The 20443-nt window shown below is 44.8% G+C and overlaps 1 protein-coding gene across 4 annotated transcripts in view; it reads left to right on the top strand.

Moving 5' to 3' along the window:
* Positions 1-20443, top strand: part of LOC135396482 (E3 ubiquitin-protein ligase HUWE1-like) — a 146706-nt gene that overhangs the window by 46428 nt on the left and 79835 nt on the right. For all 4 annotated transcript variants that reach the window (XM_064627475.1, XM_064627472.1, XM_064627473.1 and 1 more), the window contains exons 26-39: positions 1831-1953; positions 3389-3552; positions 3610-3732; positions 4592-5054; positions 6940-7095; positions 7178-7270; positions 7334-7561; positions 10047-10178; positions 11988-12103; positions 12182-12263; positions 17979-18265; positions 18316-18556; positions 19031-19193; positions 19245-19403. In XM_064627475.1, coding sequence (XP_064483545.1) covers positions 1831-1953; positions 3389-3552; positions 3610-3732; positions 4592-5054; positions 6940-7095; positions 7178-7270; positions 7334-7561; positions 10047-10178; positions 11988-12103; positions 12182-12263; positions 17979-18265; positions 18316-18556; positions 19031-19193; positions 19245-19403 — 2530 coding nt within the window. The remainder of the gene's footprint in view (positions 1-1830; positions 1954-3388; positions 3553-3609; positions 3733-4591; positions 5055-6939; positions 7096-7177; positions 7271-7333; positions 7562-10046; positions 10179-11987; positions 12104-12181; positions 12264-17978; positions 18266-18315; positions 18557-19030; positions 19194-19244; positions 19404-20443) is intronic.

Genomic DNA, 20443 nt, shown 5'->3' with positions numbered 1-20443 from the left:
ACTCGTAGTCCAAACCGGCGAAGTTTTTGCTTGGACCGAAAACTGTTAAATAAATTTTTCGGTTTCCCTCCTGAGCGAAAAAAACGTATACGGTTTTGATTCTGTTCTGGTTCGCACCAAAATAGGGTGTTTTTTTTTTTTTTTTCGGTTCCGGTTTTTGATTCGCTCCGACACCCTGGTTCAGTATATGCAGGCGAAGGTGTAAGGAGGCATGCGTGCAGAGCGCACGTGGTACGCGTCACGTGGAATCTCTCTTTCTCCCGTCGCCACCTCCGCCGCAGCTGCTCCGCACTCACGTGTTCTTTCGCAATGGGCAAGCCCGATAAACAGAAAGTCAAGTTCTTTCGTTGGAGGACAAGCAAAATATCTTGATCGCGATAGAGAAATGAACAAGGACATCGTTAATTAACAGATATGGCATACTCCAGAGTTCACTCTCGACGATCTTGAAGGCGAAGAACTGTATTCATGCTGCGTCGAAAGAACGAATGAATACCCATAGTGAAAGAAGTCGTCGAAAGCCCTTCAGAAGATTATGAGGAAGAATAGCGAGCCGTTAGACTTTGGCTGACCACTCTCACCCCTTATCAAGCAGAAGCTAATGCAGTGTAAGAGGCATGCGCGACGTGCTCGTGACACTAGTTGAAAATAAAGTACAAACTAAGCTCACAGACTACTTCAACAAAAAATAAACATGGTATAAGTGTCTACTCATGTCTAGAACTGAGTTTCTGCACGCTAAGTGGCCATTTTCGACGTAACGAAATTTCAGTTCAACGAAGTAAATAGCAGATTTTATCGAATCCGTTATATCGAGGTTTAACTGTACGATTCAGAATTGCGCAACAGCGGCGTGTGGGTTGGATGCGCGTGTGCAGTCACTGTCAGTTGTTGGTTTAGTTTCGCCATTCTTGTGCGTGGATTCATGTTGCGCTCGCGTAAGTTGCCTCTCCTCATCTGATCGAGATATTCAAATACTGCACCTAAATAAGGAATCAGTGTCAGGATAGTCCAATGATATGCACACTGAAGGCTGCGTGTGTGTTATGCTGTGTGTAAACATCCAGACTGTCAGTTGACAAAGGCACCGCACGAAAGGATCTCTTGACGCGCACTTGGTTATGCGCACGGAACAGCGTCCAACATTGTTATACGAGTACTTGGAACCGCGGTCTCCATCGCTGTACGCGGGTCGTTTCCCCATTGAAATAATGAATATTTTGACGGTAAAATCATAAACCATCGTTTTACGAGGGATATCGTTATCCGCGGGTTTTACTGTATTCACACAGCCCTAGTTCTATGCCAAAATGGGGAATTGTTAGCCATAGAATGAGGACAGGGAAAGTAGGGATGCATTCAGCAGGGGATTCTAGCAATCTCAAAGGGCCAGTGGTCTTTGTGTGCAAAGATGCAAACAATGAGGAGATAGGTTGCCTTCAGATATACCAGTCAACAAAGTACAACACTCATTTTTGACGGCTGTGTTGGAAGAAATTTTGGGAGAGAACTTTTCGAAAGATAAGCCATGGCATGGCACCAAAAAACTTTTTTTGTAAACAGGTAATCTGCAGATTGCGGTATATACATGAAATTATGGTATTCTCGTAAAAATACCCTTGCACAACTTTGTAAAGAATTGACACCATGCCATTTGAAGGCATGTACAACCAAAATCTTCTCTATACAACTAATTAACCTGATTTCTGGATATTTCTAGCGCCCCACACATTTTGTTCATGGTACTAGAGTGTGTCATACTTTCATACACATGGAAGATGTTTGTTGATCATCATCTGATTAACCCCACTGGTGAACTTTTGAGCCTAGGTTGATGAAGCAGAAAACAAGGGTAGCAAGGCAAAGGCAGCTGTCAGGCAAATAAAGCCCCTTCTGACAGGAGCTTCACGTCTTGGTCGAGCTCTTGCCGAGCTGTTTGGCCTCTTGGTCAAGGTAGGCATCTTCTTTGCAGCTTTGACTACGGAATTGTAGAGCTCACAACTTTAGGACCTCAGCACTTAAATCTTTTTATCTGGGGCCCAACTATTGAGCTGTTGAAGTTTCCAGTTTCGGCAGAAACTGAGTTTTCCTTCCCAAAACTTTTTGGCCACAGTGACTACGTTTCCCCAAATACATTTTTTGTTGCACAGGTGCAAATGTCTACACATTTGGAGTTGCTCACTGCATGCTGAGGACTGAAAAAGTGCTTCCCCCTTTTTGTTAGTTGCAAGTAAAGTCTGACATTCCTATGTATACTTTGAGCAGACGCATAGAAACAGTATTATTCATGTGCCTTGCATTGTTCAGGTCTCTATTTATTGATAATTGTTGCTGATATCTGTCTGTAGCCGATCCATCAGTGTAATGTCCACTTTACTTGATGAGCGTCATAAACTAAACTAGAGGCTATTTGTGGTAATGCTGTATGTGGATATACGCAGGGTGTTTCAGTAACTATTTTAAATTTTAATATTAATATAACTTCGAAATGCTGGCTACGCTAAGATTTCCATGGAGAAGTGGCGCAAGGGTGATATGTAGTTACCCCTTCAGTTTCCTTCTGCTGACAATGGCAGCGAGTTTACAGTGCCACATTTTTCTGAAACAGCAGTGAGAACAGTGCCGGATCATAGATGGGATGGTGTTGGACGAACGCCTCCCCTCCCCCCAATCAATAGGTTATAGAGTAGGTTTCGTCCTCTCCCCTCCCCCACTACGTCCTTCGACAAGGGAACGTTGGAAAAAGTTGAGCTATTGTAACAAACTAAAGTGGTCACTGTTGGTAGAGTAGTGATATCCTGTGATCACTACCAACCCAGAGATTTTTGACTGGTCGATATTTTGTCTGATTTCTTTCATGTTTTTTCAAGAATTTACGAGGGTGGTTCCATAAGTTTCCGGCCCGACCAACTTTTAATAGTCATAGAGACGAAGCAAGTGTATCTTTTCGACATAGTCACCATTAATTCCGATGCACTTTTGACACCTTTCAACCAGCATTCTTATACCCTTGAAAAAATAGTCCGAAGTTTTGTCCGCAAAATGCTGGAAAACTGCCTCTTGCACCTCACTATCGTTTTGAAATCTGTCCTCTAAGATCCCTCTTCAAGTTTGAGAACAGGAAGTTCTCACTCGGTGCCAAGTCTGGACTGTAGGGTGGGTGGTGGATTTCGCCACGCGTCCTTAATCGCATTTTCAAATTCACACGCATTTTCTACCTCGGGCCGGAAACTTATGGAACCACCCTCGTATGTACCCAGAGAGCAACTGCGTTCTGGTAGTCATTATTTTCGCTGTGGAGCAGTAGGCTCTAAGAAAGCATTGTCATGTTTGCTGTTGGTAATTGCTGTAGCATTGGTAATCGCAATTGGTAATCTCACTGTTGTAGCTTTGTGTGGGCTCACCAATGCGCCAACGACGAGGTCAGCAGGTGCCTCCGTCGCCCACGTCTCCATCTCCCTCTGCTCGTGCAGTTGCCTCGGCTCTTACACGACTCCTTGCAAGTGGTCTCTCATGGGAGCCCCCTCTCACTTCACCTTTGCCCAAGTTTCGGTAAGTTAAACTACACTAAACTTGCTCTCGCTACAAATTATGTATGCAACCATGCAGGCTGACCTTCTACATCTGCTCGGTTGGCTTCACGTCTCCAATGTTGTTTGACGAGCGCAAGTATCCCTACCACCTCATGTTACACAAGTTCCTCTCTTCTGGTGGGCAGGACGCCTTCTTTGAGTGAGTCTGCAACCTCTAGAAAAATTTTATTTACAAGATTGCATACCAGCCCTTGAAGTGAGTTAGGAAGTGATTGAGCCTTCGTCACGTTTGTTCTACAGTATTCACCGGCAATGCAAGCTTATTTTGCCTTCTATGCAAAAAAACTGGTTTCCAGTCTGGAGACTGCCATGTGCATCCAAAGATGCTTGCTTTGTGTGTTGCTCTTAAAGATCAATCTGGCAATGGTTCATAATTTAGGTTGGTCTTTTTTATGTTATGTTATGTTAACATATGTTTATATGTTATGTTAGGTTGGTGTTTGTGTCAAGGCGGTATTCGAAAGAAAAATATATTTAAAAAGTTCACGGCATGTCTGTAGGTGTTTCCTCCCCCTCACTCTAGAAGAATGCACGATCTAGTTTGCCGATATTAATGTATCCCTTATTTAGTAACTTAGTCTGTGAAAGATTTTGCATTCATAGTAAGATAAGGTCATACATGAAATTATTCTGGCATGAGTGGTGAGTGGTTGAAACATACCCATAGAAGATGCAAGACGTTCATCCTCCTTCGACATGTATATTTCCCCGACATTGCGAACAGAAACTGTTCTTCTCTTTGTTCGCAGTAAAGGCTCCTGACTTGAGGCTGTACTCTTAATGTACTGTCAGCATATTTGGGTCTTCCTTTTTGTCAGCTTACACAGAGGAATGTGGTACCACACATTCACCAATAGCTATAATGCATGGAACCTGATGACGGTATTTGACTGTAGCATTTCTTTATGTTAAAAAAAGGTATACTTTTCACGCTACTTGCTGGGTTACGTTTGATTGGCTTTCTTTAACACATTTCACTTCACATTAATCCCTGCCAGGACATTTAACTGGGCGTTGAGCTGTGGTGGCAAGGTGGCACCATCTGAAGGCATGGAGAGTCCAGAGTTGCCTGAGGGCACAGGAGAGTTCCTAGATGCATGGTTGATGCTACTGGAGAAGATGGTTAATCCTAAGATGGTGTTGGAATCTCCTCACACACTGCCAGCAGGGGGAGGTCCCTCCTTTGATCCGGTCCTGTACCTGATCCACACCCACAAACGAGCCTTCGACGCCATGATGCAGTTGTGGGACCGCAAGCCCCTCAAAGTATATGGAGACCGCATGTCAGAGTCCATGCTGGCCATCTTATGCCACTTACTTCGTGGGGAAGCGCTCATCAAAGAGAAACTAGAAAAAGAAGCTGAGCCTCCGGCAGCGAGCAATAACACTGTGCGACCGACGCTTCCTCCCCCAGGTGGACCGACACTGCAGGAGGAAGTTAACCAAGACCACCTTCAGCAGGTCTGTCATTTCGAGTATTAGTTTTTAGTGCTGTGCGAATGCACAAAGTACAGTTAAACCTTATTGCAGCGAAACACAATATAACGAAATTTGCGATAGAGCGAAATAGTTTGCATTCCCCGGCACAGGGCCGTAGAGACCAATGTATTTTCGCTACCGCTACAACGAAATTCTGTTTAGCTGCTTCCTCAATACAGCGAAAGAACAAGATAAGGTTTGTGACCCCAAAGCTGACTTCAGGGTCACAAAAACAAAGGGTGCAACCAGTGTCCTGTTCCCGTGGCAAAGGAAGGACACTCGCAATTAAGGTCAGGAGGAATCTGCCTACAAAAGGAAGTCTGAGTCATTGGAAGGTTCGGAATTTTTCTACTGAGGTTTCTCCTTTCCGCTTTTCATGCTTGTTTCGAACTGTCCGGTTGCAACCAAGTACAAAACGAAGGCAACAGCAAAGAACACAAGACGCAAAGATCCATTGCGAGCACGTGGGGAACGCTTCGTTCTTGTGACGGCATACGTGATGAAATCAGCCTAAATGATTTTCTTGATGTGGACAAAGTTGTTGCGGAAACGGAGAGCGTTGCGGAATAGGAGACCATCGCGGCTGCTTGCAGGCAAGGTGTCAACAGCAATAGTGACTAACAGCGCAATGACGAAGGCATCGAGCCTTGTGTGTTCATGGCTCATCAGGTGGTCGATGCCATGACGTACTTTGACGTTAGGGAGACGTACATGATAGCAGTTGATGTTTTGAGGCTGGAACACACAGAATTTCTTAGGCACTTGAGGCTTTGTATGTACGTGTCCTTTCTATGTGTTCCAGCCTCAGAGTTAATTGCTATCAATCAGAATCAATTGCTATCAAACCTGACATGTTACATCACGGCATTATTATTATTTTTTTAACAAAAGGAGTCATTGCTTGCATTGTGCGACATCATGTAAGGGAGTCCCTGGTGAGGATCTCCTTCCCTCCCTCCTCAAAAGGAGTAGCAGCATGACTGGCGCGCTCTCGCGTCACAGGGGAACGACCTCTGTCACCTCCTTAGCTCGTATCACCCGTAAAGGCAAGATAACCTGTTTGTATCATCCGAACTGTAATACGGGGGAAGAATAGGAGTTCCGGCTGGAACAAGAAAATAATTCGCATCATCCAGAAATTCATATAATCTGTGATCGTATCATCGAGATTCTACCGTAATAGTGCAGCATATTTTTCTACGTCAAAAGGCAACTCTTAGCTTGTGACAACACACATTAGCTGAAGTGTTACTGAGAAGTACTGCTTTAGTTAGCATTTCTTTTCTGTTTTGTTGCCTAACCAAGTTGCCTTACCTCTTGAGAGGCAACTAACAACATATTAGCGTCAATAAAGCTCTGCACTAGCACGTTAAATCATGAATCAAAGTACGTCAAAGTACAACAAACATGTTGGTAACATCATGCATGCAATTAAGTTTCAAGTGCAGTTGGAACGGCCACTATATTCTCCATTTGTAAAGTGGTTTTCATGCTGGAATGTCTAAACTGCTGTTGTTACATAGTGTAGTTACACAGTATGTAGATATGATACATTCATCGTCCGTATTTTCTTGTTCTCCGCTTTTCCTTCCTTGAGCCTTCCAGGGTTTTCTCCACAATACTGGCACGACACCGATAGTGCAAAAAAAAAAAAAAGGATGAGTGAATCTGCTTTAAAATTAAAATTAGATATAGCAGTAAGGCCATAAATCTTTTAATTGCATTTGTCATATTCCACTGCTCAGCACTCGTAATGGCTTGAATGGTGTGGTGTGTGCACACCATGTACACAATGCCTTTTCTTTGCACTGTTTTTTCTTTGCCTTTTCTCACTGTGTAATGATTGTCGTGGTTTTCTTGGATGCAGCTTATGGACATGGGATTTTGCCGTGAATTAGCCACAGAAGCATTGACCCACTCTGCATCCCTGGAGCAGGCAACTGACTACTTGCTTAGTCATCCAGTGCCACCACCTGCAGTGACTCTGCAACCCTCTTCCGAACTCGAAGGTGCACCGAGCCTTGTGAGTGGGACCTTTGACAATGATTAGGATGTCACCTTAACTCCTCCACTTGCTCATGTGCAAATGACGTCTACCTTTGCAGGATCTGGCAGGTATGGATTTAGAAATGTCTGAGGAAGATCAGATGATGCGAGCCATTGCTATTTCGCTAGGAGAAAATGTCCTAGTCTCACAGGTACACCCCAGATTTTTTTAACGGCAGTCAATGCAATGAGCTGTTTGTGCCACTTTTTTATAGGATGGATCAGAAGTGAAGAAGGTGGAAGAAGAACGTGAACAAACACCAGAGGATCCACTGGACCCCGCTATAATTGACTCGTTCACCAAGAGGATGCTGCCAGGATGCCTCCGTCTTTTGGACACACTCCCAGACACCGTCTACAGGGTCTGTGATTTGCTGGTGGCTGTGGCAACCCGCAATGGAGAGGAGTGGAGGGATAACATGCTGGCAGGTCTCTTGCAAGAGGTATATTACGATTGATTCCCTGGCATTGTATTTATGCTGCTTTTTGTTATATTTGTGGTCTGCTGGTGATATGGTAATAGTGAGAATGGAGAGACTTTCACCCCTGTCAGACGGCGAATTGAATGTCAATTAGTCAACTGACATTTGTGCTACGCAACTGTCCTTTACAGTTGACACCTGCCAGAGGAGCACTAACTGACATTCCTTGCCAGTGATGTTCATGCCAATAACCAAACAATCCTTTCGCATACAAGGTGGAAGACAAGTCACACAATATCTAGAGGTGTGCAAATATTCGAAAATTTCCTATTCGATGTTCTCAAATATTCGTAAAAGTTTGAATATTCGATTTTTTTCGAATATTATTTAAGCTTATTTCAATGCTGTTGCGGGATGCGCGCTAGAATTTGTACGTTGCTGTAACAGCGACAAACATGTATAGTAGAACAGCTGCAAAGCGACGAGGTACGCTCATCTGCGAATGCGTCACCGTCGATACACGTTCAGTAACCAAAACTGAAACTAGTACGCTGTTTGTGTGCAGCCGCCACTTTAGAGTCCACCCAAGCCAAATGCGAAACAGCAGTACGCTAATCCATGCATCATCAGCACAGTCACAGCTTTAGTGGATTGCCAATGAGCTCTGAACATTCGTGTTGGGCCTGCAGTTCGGTGAAATTCCGGTTACATATTCAAATGTTGTTGAGGTTGAACTGAGCAGTGCTGTTCGCAGTGCCACTGCACGCACAGCCAAAACCAGCGTCTCGAACGTGTTTTTTCGGTTTCGATTTGTGGTAATCAACGATATATCATAGAATCATGGTCGCATGTGATGACGGCGATATCGAGGTGCGAGACGTGGCGATATTTCGACATACCGTATTCACCCGAATGTAAGCCGACCCCCCCACTTCATGAAAATGAAAAAAAAGTTTTGTGGTAACAAAAACGTAAAAGATTTATTAATCGCCAGAAGACACCTCCTCGATCTCATAGAAGGTGTAGCAGGCGTCGTCATTAATAGTCACATAGTCGACACTTCTTGAATGTACGAATGACCATGTCGCACAGCGCTGCCGCCCACGCCGCCGAAACCCGTCTGCAGACCTCGGACAGAGACACGCGCTTCACCCGCCCGCCTTGTCGGAGTCATCTTGCGCCCTCCTCTTGCCAACCATTCGTTGTACAACCGTCCGACATAGCTTTCGAACGGTTTGCTTAAGCTGACCTCAAGCAGTGGCAGCTGGCTTGTGAGGCCGCTGGGTATCACCAGCATGCCAGTGACGGCTTGCCGTAAACTGTGCACAGCCCATTCCTTCGTCACTTGCAAGAAGCCTGGCCTCCTCTTGGAACATGTCGCACATTACAAGGGGTTTACTGTCACGCCTTTCTTGCGGAAATGCCTTGAACTAATCTTCAATTGCTGAGTAACGTCCCGTCTTCGGTGAATCCGCGGTACGTCCCACTGCAGCTGAAGGTGCCTTAACATTGCTTACTTCATTGTCTGACGAGACATCCAGAAACGCCCAATTCTCGTTCTGCAGCGCAGTTGACGCCGGGTAGTCACGACACGTTTTGACCATGGCGGAGAACGGAAGAAGGAACTTTAGTTTTGACTGCTTTTATTGCTGTCGTTTGTCGCATGTTCAACTCTCTCACCTCCTTCCCTCTCTCCCCCTCCAAGTGAGGAAGCGAGTGCGCGTGACCAGCGGCTCAGCCGCAAAGCAACGTGGTTGCGTAGATCCCGATTATAAGTCGACCCCCCTACTTTGGATCGTCGATTTTGGAAAAAGGGGTCGACTTACATTCGGGTAAATACGGTAGTTTCTCCAAATCTGGCGCTGTGCGACGGTGTGTTAAAAGTGCCAACAAGGACGACAATAACGCTGCAAAGTCATTTGAAACTGCACTAACTTTTGTTACAGATGATAGCAAGACGCATATAGCCTTAAGCCCGACCCGCATGGAGCGTTTTACTCGCGGCTCACGAGTTTTTTTACCCACGCGCACAGATTTTCGCTGTGTAACGAAAGAAGGGCTGAACACTAACGTGTGCGGAAACAATCACGCGTGATGAGCACAGCCATATAACATCGTCGAGGATTGCGGTTTTACTGCGCTGTTCCAATGAGGCTGTTCCAAACTATGCATTACCATAAGGAACGATGGCCTCACGCGTGAGAGCACAGTGAAACCGTGCAGTTCCTTGCCTACACGACAAATGCGGAAGGCATTGTCAGTGCAAGAAGAGAGCATTTGCCACCTTCATTTTCCTTCTAATATGTGCTCATCACTAATCCATCCCACATTCTGAACATGTCATTGCAACATGACAACTGACATTTAGCGTGTCGTCTGACAGGGGTATAAATAAGTTTCGTGGGAGTCCCTTAATTCTGCTGTTTGAGTTATGTGGCTTTTTGTGTTTATTTGAGGTCTTGCAAATGCCCATACATTGTACATTGGTTTTGCATGTATTGCGTAGGTGAAAAGCTCTGTGGGTGTGCTGCTTGAAGGAGGTGAACTACCGCTAGAGGAGAGAGCATCTCGGTTAACCACCCTTCCAGAAGCCAACATGGCGGCTGTTCGCATCCACCTCTTCTCCCTTCTCTTTGAGGTAAGAAACCCCTGCGAATACAGGGCACTGCGCCACTTTGCGTTATGGATTGTAAGTACTGTAACGCACGTTGTGTTTGCCTGTGTTTGTGAGATACATTGAGCTATTATGAGATAGTCAAAATCCTTTTATAACTAAACTCTGGAGACCATGTAAAAAGTTGCCATGTAAAGGTAAATTTGTTAAAGAGGATATTTGTTAAAAAATTTTCCGAATCCAAATTTAAGGAAGATTCTGCGAATCCACGAATCTTATGAATCTTGAATCTCTTGAATGCTTTCCTAAAAGAGAGTTTAAAAATCCAGGGGGGAAAAAACACTTCTACTGAAAAGTGTTATTGCAGAATTTGATATCTTTGTTTAATGAAAAACAAATTAAATAATAGTTAACTTTCACGAGAAAACATACCCGTATACTTCTTCAAAAATGTAATTTATTTAGCATGTTGTTCATCGACTACAGGAAATACATAAACTCTCGAGTCTGAATTCTTTCCTGAAAGCTAAGAAACAATCAAAAGCAAAACCATGTTACTTTTGAACTTGTAATTAAGAGTGCCTGCCTGAACTCTTTCAGTCCAGAGCAATGTAAACAAACAAACAAGAAAACACAGCTGAAAGTTTTAAATTAACGCACATTTTTGTTCAAAAGCACCAGCATTCTCACCCGCTCAGGGTCTAGCCTACTGCGTTTTTTATCAGCTATGACACCCGATGTGCAGGCTTTCTGCGGACTCTGGAGGTTCCAATTAGTTTTCAAAACAAACAAACAAACGTGGTTGCTGGATTTGAAAGATTCGATTTTCCGTTTTGGGCACTGTGATTCGCAGATTCAGTTGGCCAATCCCTGTTAGATACCATAGTGTTTTTCTCCTTGACACCAGGAAGTAGTTGCACATTTTAGAAACAGAACTGTTAGTTATGGTTGTTAGACATTTTCTCAGTAAGTACTTACAAGTAACTGAGTTAGCTCACGAGATTGTGAAGTCTCATAAAGGTGGGGTCATGGTCCCCGTCAGGGTCAGGTGGTCAGGGTCAGTCATGGTCAGGTGGGGGCGTTTAATAGCGCGTGCTGTTATGGTGGACCTGTCTATAAGGCCCCTCTTTTTCTGCAGTTCCGCGTTTCTGCAAAAATTTGCGAAATTGTGGGTCTGCCGCAGAATGTGAGGTTTTGCGCAGAATTTTGCAGAAACCGCGTGCTTAACTCAGTTCATGCGCGAGATGAGTGGACTTTGCTGAGACCGGGTCAGCTTGCGTTACAGCGTAGATGTGCCAACTGGATAAGGCCACCAGGCTGAGATATGGCCCCCTCTGTGCTGGAGCAACCATCTAACTCCTCTCTCTAACCCTCAACTCTTTGGAATTCTGGAGTGGAATGCAAACGCTGACCCCTGCTTTGGTGTCCATAGCTGTCAAGTAACTCTGTGTGACAGTAAACTCTGTACATGCAGAGAGGTTACTTAGCAAGTACAATTTGATAGTCAGTAACAAACTTCACTCCCTCTCAGAAGAAAGTAAAGTGTATCTTGTTATGCTAAGTCACAAAAGTTTTGGGAGTTGTAACTGTGTTCCTCCACGCTCTGAGCTAGCAGAGAGCATTTTCTGTCTGAACTAGGGTAATTTGCCTTTTACCGCAGAAAAATGCAGAATTCATAGTTCCCTGCTGCGGAATTCAGGATTTGCCGCAGCAGAAAAAGAAGGGCCTTATTTGCTCACATGACTTCATACACACACATCAGCATTGATTTATGCAATTTGACTTTTCGTTTTGTACCCTTGTACATGGATAAAATTTTGGGCATGCACATAGGAAATGCGTGCTCCGTGTGCTGCTCTGATGGAAGAACATCAGCTGGTTGACATCCTGGTAAGCCTAATGGATGCTACCTACCAGGTACTGCCCAACAAAGAAGGTGTCACACCCAAGTAAGTTCTCATTGAAATAAGATGTCCCTTTGTGCGTAAAAGCTGCCCGGGTGATATACCAAGCCCACATTATTGCAGGTGGTTGGTCTCTCTTGTTCTGTTAATTGACCTGTACGAGAAAGCATCCGTGGCTTCCAAGCGAAGAGGCCCTCTGCTCCAGGTACCCTTTCAGACTTCACCTCCTTATAATACAAGAGTAAAAATAATTCGTTGACATAGAAACTGTCACTGGCAATAACACTTTCGACTATCGTATACCATATGCAAGGTGATATTGTCAGGGAAATTTGTCAGAATCAAAGGTTCTTAACAGGACAATCTCATAGTGTAGGACTCACTCAGAGCCCTTGGTTCTCTGCACTCAACACTTAGGACAGGAAGCCACTGGTAACTCTAGCATCCAGAGATATTTGTTTGACTGGAGTGTCTTGACTTGTGAAATTTGTCCCAAGTGTGTATAAAAATTTGCCCAGAGAGTATGTTGTGCTGCACACAAATAAGGAAAAAAATCTGCCATCAAAATGTCAGGTACAGTAAACTTCGTTCAAGTAAAAAACGGTTTAGTAGAAATTGATGCATAACACAAACATCTCAGATGTACCATGCATATGTCACATTATTCCCCTTGTAAATAACATCTGCTTAAGTTGAACTTGCATGACTTGAAATTGCCTCCATTTCAAACAAGAAGCTCTCCCCTGAACCACCTCCTTTTACCTTTTCTCCTCCTTTTTTTTCCTCCTTTTACCTCGAGAACAACTGATTGTCACACACAACAAGGAGGTTTAGGATTGGATTAGACCATGCTACTGTCTTCCAGCCTGAGAAGTCTGCATACTGTAAACGTATTTTTATTCGCGATTTATTAATTTTCACGAATCGTGCATTCAGTCACTTGCGAAGTCTATTTAATTTCATGATTCCAGGGCTGTTTCCTTTCGCGGGATGAATGTTAAGCTTTGTTCGTGAGTACAATTTTCTGTGAATTTTTAGCAGTCGCAATTTTGCAAAAATTAATACATCCCAAATAAAAATATGCTTACAGTAATCCAATCTCACTTAAGGATTTGCCATCTGCTTCCACCACTGCTATCACCTCACATTGTTTCACTAGAGGCAGTGTTCAACTAATGCCGCTTTAACGTTGATATTACTGTCTGTCTTCAAGACATGACCAGAGGTGGTGTCAGAGGCCTAGCCTAGTGGTGTCAGTGTGTCACATGATTTTTCATTGGCTCTGTATTGGACTATGTAGACTTATCAGGCTGGAAGACAGCAGCATGATCTAATCCACTCCCAAGCCTCCTTGTTGCGTGTGATAATCGGTTGCTCTAGAGTCCAAAGTACGAAAAATGTGGTTCAGGGAAGAGCTTTTTGCAACTGGAAACAAGGTATTGGTTGCCTATTGTTTCTAGTCAGCTGCAAACAATCAACCAGTTGTCTTTAATGTTTTCTGATCTCATTTGAATTATTTTTGGAAAAACTTCGTTGACATTTGATCCAGACTTCATAAGTCAAAATGCCCCGTAAGTCGAACTGACCACTCTGGGTATTGAATTTCGAGTTATCAGTAGTTTACTGTATATAAAAACGTCAATATACAAATGTAATCCAGAAAGTAAAGACTGATTATTTTTAAAAAATCAAGAAAATATTTTATTGTTCAATTATGTTTTTTAAACCCACAGTACCTTAATCTATTTCTCCACACAATCACCTCTTTCATTTAAGCATTTATCATATCTGTTCGCTGGCTTAAAATCCTGTTGTTGTAGTCCATTTAACCAATGGACCTTTTTCACAACTGCCTATGCGCATGCGCTGCAGCACCAATGACCTTGGGTGTGCCAGACATGCTTATCTCGGTGTTCAATAGATGGCGCTGGATGGGGACGACAGAAGTGGGGACCAGTGGGGACACTGTGCAAGCGGTGCAAACTCGTCAGTCCCATTCCAAGACAGTCTTTGGTCCTTCGCGCTACCCACGTGGATTTGTTTTGGCACAATTTGAGGGTGGTTCGCTGGAGAGCCACTAGGATACAACACATACTGTATAAGTGTATTTGCGTTTTGATAGGCCACTCGCGCGAAAAGTATTTCTCTGGCACTTAAATTCACGATCCCGTTGAACAGATCATTCAAATTCGTGATCGCGTCAGATCAACTGCGATCCCATGAATGGCATACAATCTATTATGGTCCAAAGTGGGAAGAAGACTCTCCTAGGTCGAACGCTACTCTCTGCACAATGACACTAGCCAAATAACCTCGACCTCTAAATAGTAGGGGTGTGTGAATATTCGAATTCTCGAATCGAATCGAATATCAAACGCTCGAACTATTCGATTCGCGAATCGAATATTCAATATTCGATTTTTCGAATATTCGACTATTCCACGAATATGAACGACACAACCCGAAAGTGGGCTTCACCTGATGCTTCCGTGTATGAGGTGAAGCCTCCTTTACGAAATTGCCCTTGCTGCAGGACCAACACAGGCTGGACGGTGTTTAGTTTAAGATAACGTTATCCAAAGTTAGTTTTGTAGACATCGTCTGTGGAAGGGGCGGCGCCTCTCCCACATGCAGTTTAGCAGTGCCGACGAGGGACTTTGATTTGATGTCTGTAAGGTTGCCTTTAAAAAGTTAGGACTCTCGAATAATGACTACAGCCCACGAACAAGAAGGGTGTCTTAAAGATGTCCTTTACATCTAAAATTTCAGTAGTGCAACTTCCTAGGACGAGTGCAAAGAAACTAAAGAGTGTTCATGGCAAAACTGAGGCAGGATGCCAATTCGTTTGCTTCACAAATGGCCTGTGGTTGTCTGAAACAATTACAGCCTCATCCGTATAACATGCTACTGCTGGACATAAAATTTTGAAATGAAGGTAACCACTCCAGTACCCCAGTAAGTGTAGGCTCACATGAAAAGCAGGAAGCACTCTCATGTAAAATTAAAGAGTAGGGGCTTTAAACAGAAGAATTGCATGTCTCTCTCGTGACAGTTAATGCCAGAAAAATTACACTAAAGCCATGCGCTACAAAATGGAAACTTTTAGTGCTAAAGTCACATTGTAAATTTTGCACAAATATTCGATATTCGATTCGGTATTCGAAATTCTTTCCCCCATTCGATTCGATATTCGATTCGACTTGAAATATTCGGATTCGCACACCCCTACTAAATAGCCTCGGACGGTTACCTTTCTGTTCCCCGTTGTGAGGCCATAGGTTCTGCTTTGCTTCGTATACTGCGCTGGTACGCGAGTGTCGTCCAGAACTCGATGAAGAGTTCAGGCCCGTCTCCAACAAAGCTGGACTTGCGAGTTAACATCCTGAAGTCGCTGCATGCTTCGTGGCTCATGGAAGTGTACACTTCGCTCAAGCAGCACCCAGCTCTGATGGGATGTGGATTTGAAAATGTTAGCATTTATCCCCATAGTATGCAGGTCTGCACAATAATTTGTCAGTGTGATTTAACGTGCATTCAAACTACATGTAAAATATCCTGTAATAAATAGGTACTAATCCACTACTATTGTTGTTACTTTTTTTCACTTGCAAATTTTCTTCTTCTTCGTTCTGAGCATCATATCGGTTGTCATGTTCGCGGAAACTTAAACTCGCGATTTTGGGGGCACACGCAAAAAAAGAAAAAAACAACACTTATACAGTATATGTGAAAAAGGTCCATTGTTAACTGTAAGCTCATCCTGTGGTGTGTATGTCCTTTCTGTGGTTTCTCATACTCAAGGTATATGTTGCAGACAAAAACCTCTACGATGTTTTCTGCCCATAAACTCTAAGCTTTGGAAAAAGGTGAAAATCCCTCTAATCAAACTCCAGACAAAAAGTGGGTGATCAAACACATGCCACCCAAAACTGCCCAACAAATCTTGGGTTGCAGCGACAGCAGCATTGTCCTGAAAAACAATGCAGTGAGAAATGTTTCCACGTGTCCGATTTTGGTTGGCTCGCTGTGGTCTTTTGAGTGTCATAATTAGAGCTCTGCACGGGCCCGGGCCCCGGACCCGGCACAGGCCCGACCCAGCCCGTGGGCCGGGCCGGGCTTGTCATTGGCTGTGTGCTCCGGGCCGAGCCCTGGCCGACAAACATGTTTCCGAGAGTCGGGCTCGACCGGGTCACGCAGCTAATGCCACGCAATGAAGGACTATTAGTTCATATCATCACGTGCTTGCGTCATTCCTGTGCATAGTATTTGCAAAAACAAGCAAGGGACACTGCATTATGCGTATGATTCGACCCTCTATAACCTTCTCAAAGCCACCTTACATTGCTCTACCAGCGGCATGGCTACCAGCGGCTGGAGTGGGCTAAGGCATCCACTCGTTGGTGGTAGCCAAAGTCGTGCTGAAGACTGGGAGGTGGTGGGTTCGAATCATACCGCCGGCTGTGCTGTCTGAGGTTTTCCCTGGGTTTTCCGAAGACTTTCCAGACGAATGTTGGCACAGTTCCCCCTGAAGTCAGCCCAGGACGCATACTAACCTCCTGTCCCCCACTCCTTCCTGCTGTCCTCTCTCCATCTGTCTGTACGGCACTCATAGCCACAGTTGCTTCGCGGCGCTAACATGCAATAAAAAAAAAACATTACTCCTGACTCCTCACGTGTTTCACAAACACGTTCGCAAAGCTTGGTGAGAGGGGTAAGGAGGAGTTTGTCGACAGCACCCTCTACATCCATAAAAACTTGGTAGTGTAATGATAACACACTTGCCAGCGTGCGTCCTGGATTTAATTTGGTCTCGTGCTGTTGTGGTGTTAAACCGACAGTTCTTGTATGTTTGTGGCCGTGTCTTCTCTTATAAATTTGCGTGGTAAGAGCTTGAAACACGTTCGTCACAGCTGGAAATACTAGGCCGGGATCTACATGCTGATCCGCCGGGCCGGGCCGGGCTCTATGCACTGGGCCATCTGGCCGGGCCGCATACAAACACGAAGGCCCGGGCTGGGCCGGGTCATTTTTCGACGCGCCTGGGCTGGGTCGGGCCCGGAAAAGTCGGCCCGTGCAGGGCTCTAGTCCCAGTACTGGTCGACATTTATTGTAGAGCCTTTTGGCATGAACTCCACTAAAGGAATGCAGTTACGAACCCAGGAAATCATCACCATGTGTTTTTGGCTTAAAAAGGTCCAGTTAAATTTTTGTTACGTGTTATTGGGAAAGTTGGGATGATGCTGTTTGAGTGACTGACTCTTATTCTCTGGGGTAAAATGAGACACCCAGGTCTCGTCACCAGTAGCAGTCTTCTTCATCTGCATGATATCGCTGCAAAAACATCAATGTTGGCCCCATTCTTCTGATTTTGTGTTTGCCAGCTGCCATGGAACCCATCATGCACAAATTTTGTTGTAAGCCTTATGTTCTGATACAATTTCACCAAGCTAAGAATAAGAAACGTTTGTGAAAAAGGTTCACTGCACTCTTCAAATCTGTGACAAGTGAAGGGCATTGCGGTCGAGCTTCGTCATGCATGTTTCTTTGTCCATTATTAAACTTTTCACACCACTTTCTCACATTCCATTAATTCATTACCATATCATTGCACACCTGCAGTAAATGACAATAAATATCGGCAAGTCTCACTTACCGAGCATTCAAGGATCGAATAACGTTATGTACTTCGCAAAAGTATGTATTAAGGAACGTGACGCTCAGAGCACTAAGAAAAGAGATGAGGAAAACAGACCAACCTTGAATTGGGGAGAGGGAATGACCTGCATAGCAGTTATGCACAGACAGTCTTTACTTTCTGGATTATCCTCCTAAACTGTATCTATGTAACAATCTGTTTCTAATTGCCTTCAAGAATAAATAGCTAATCAACAGACCACTGTTCTTTGCCCTCCTGCTGTAGCTATCGAAGCGTCAATGGAAGTGGTTTGATGACCGCACAGGACGTTGGAACACGTACACATCCAGCAACAATAAAGCAATTGACGACGCTTACTGTGCGGGAGAAGCCAACGTGCACTTTACCGCTGGCAGGCGGAAGTACACCGTGCAGTTTTCAACTATGGTACAGATAAATGAGGAAACTGGCAACTGGCGGCCAGTCATGTTAGCGTGGGATGGAAAGGCACCCGTTGCAACACCAGTCAACAGAGGTGGCCTCACGCCTGAGCAGTGCTCTACTCTTGTCAGGTGGGTGATGCGTTTCAGGTAGGTGTCATGGCTAATCAGAAGATGTGCAGGGCATGCGTTGGACTCGTTGGAATACCCGTGGAACCAGATACGCTGCATGGTGTCCTGCGGCTGCTGCTGCGTTTAACACGCTGTCATGAAGCAGCCTCGGCATTTGCCTCTCTGGGTGGACCCCGGCTCCTTCTGGGACTAACTCAGGCCTCTGCCTTCTCAGGATTTGCATCACTTGCCTCTCTCCTGGTGCGGCATGTTATTGAAGAACCGCACACTTTGGCTCATACCATGGACAAGGTATGCATCTCATCAGTAGCCTCTCACATTTTATGCCCCCCCCCCCCCTTAAGATGTTCCAGCTACTCTTCCCACTCAAGAAATATAGAAAAGTTGAGGAGTTGTAGGAGAAATGCTGCATTAAATTAACCAATTCAATGAACTAAAGCTCCTCAGCAGTAATATAGTGAAACTTTGAAGTGAAGGTTTGAGCTTTAATTTTTCTGGGGCGTCGTACTACCATACGTACACTTGTCGTACAGAACTGCAATGGCTGTTGCCATGGTCATATTGGTTGGTGTAACACAGCCTGTGTTCTGATGCCCTATCAAATTACTGAAAACTTTGTGGTTACACAGACGTTAAAGCAGTGTACCTGTGATACTGCAGCTTTAAACCTTGTTTGAGGAATGAAGTTTAATCACCTTGTTTCAGCAGTGCTGCACAGCTTAACTGTAGCCAATGGTCCTAATGGAGCTATTTTTCATTGCACAGGTGATTCGCACCATGACAAGTGGTGGTAGCAGCCCCATGAGTTCCAAGGAGCTCCATTATGTGCTGAGGGTGTTGGGCCCTGCAGCGTGCCGGGATGCCGCCCTGTTTTGTGATGTGGCCACCAGTAGCCTTCGCATCTCCCTCCTTCCTACCTCTAAAAGAGGTAATATTACTCCTTTGCTTACCTCATCCTTCTCACACATGATGGATGCAGATGGAGAGGATAGCCGCTACACTGGTGCCAATGCGGTGCAAATTTTGAAGTGTGTTCCAAGCAAACCTCCAGGGAATTCTTCAGTTGGAAGCCTCGTGTCACAAGTGGTTAGCGACCTCCTGAATGTACTACCAGTTAAGCCTCCTCAGCCACCTGAAGGTCAGTTGGCTGCATAAATATTTTTCTTCCCATGTGCTTGTGTGTTGAATGTTGTACAGTGAGTCCCAGGTATGGCCCATAGTTAGACCCTGAAGTTTTCGGGTTTTATATTTTTCGAAATTCGGGGGGTAGAAATCGGGTCATTAAATTGATGTAAAAAATTTGTGCAAATTCGGGCAGAAAAATTACCATCAGACTGAGTTCGGGGAGAAATCGGGCATTATTGTAGAATAAACGTTCACTGTACCGTTTATCCAGAGTGCCAGAAGTAAGGGGCAGTCGCATATTTTGTGAGCAACTAGTATGTCGATGCCTTGAGGTGCCTAGCCTAGGTGCAGTTTTGCAGGTAGAAATCGGGTTTAACCCTAGATAGGTGAACCTCAATTCGGGGTGCAAATTCGGGAGAAAATCGGGTTTAACCCTAAAACATCAGGGTCTACCCATAGTTAGGGCCTGACGTTTTCGTGTAATACCCATAAAAACCCGATAATTACTCCCCGAAATTCATTTCCGTCCTTTGGTCGGAAGTGGCCGGAAAATATTGTTCGGCATCCCGCTGATTTCCCTGGCATTGTGCAAGCTTTACAACTTTCTGTACCGTGTATGGTCATCAGGAGAATTCGCAACCGTTCGCCACGAGCTTTGCTGCTTTGCAGTTTGTTGCTGCGAGCTTTGCTGCTTTGCTGCGCTCTGACGCTCTGCTGCCACTCTGCGCCCCCTGCCACCATAGACGTGTGCACCGATGCCACTTTGACCAGTGGCAGCGGCGCGAGAAAACACAAGTGGAAAATAGAACATAACGGCAACGAAACCGCAACCTACACATAGTCTCGATCAATAAATCTGTGAACCAGACAACGTAAACGTCGTGCGACGAAATCTGAATGGTTCCAGTGCCATCACAAGCAGAAAGTGTTGCAATGCGCATTTTCGAAGACCCTTTCGGCATGCCGGTTGGGAACGCCGGCGGCGTACCAAAAATTACCGGAGACGGCGCACTTGTCTACCCGGGCTTGCGCAGTACGAATCGAACGCAAGGA

Source organism: Ornithodoros turicata, chromosome 6 (assembly GCF_037126465.1).
Source record: "Ornithodoros turicata isolate Travis chromosome 6, ASM3712646v1, whole genome shotgun sequence".
In the NCBI taxonomy this organism is placed as follows: domain Eukaryota; kingdom Metazoa; phylum Arthropoda; class Arachnida; order Ixodida; family Argasidae; genus Ornithodoros; species Ornithodoros turicata.
The sequence above is the reverse complement of the archived record's forward strand: the minus strand, read 5'-3'. Positions and strand labels throughout refer to the sequence as shown.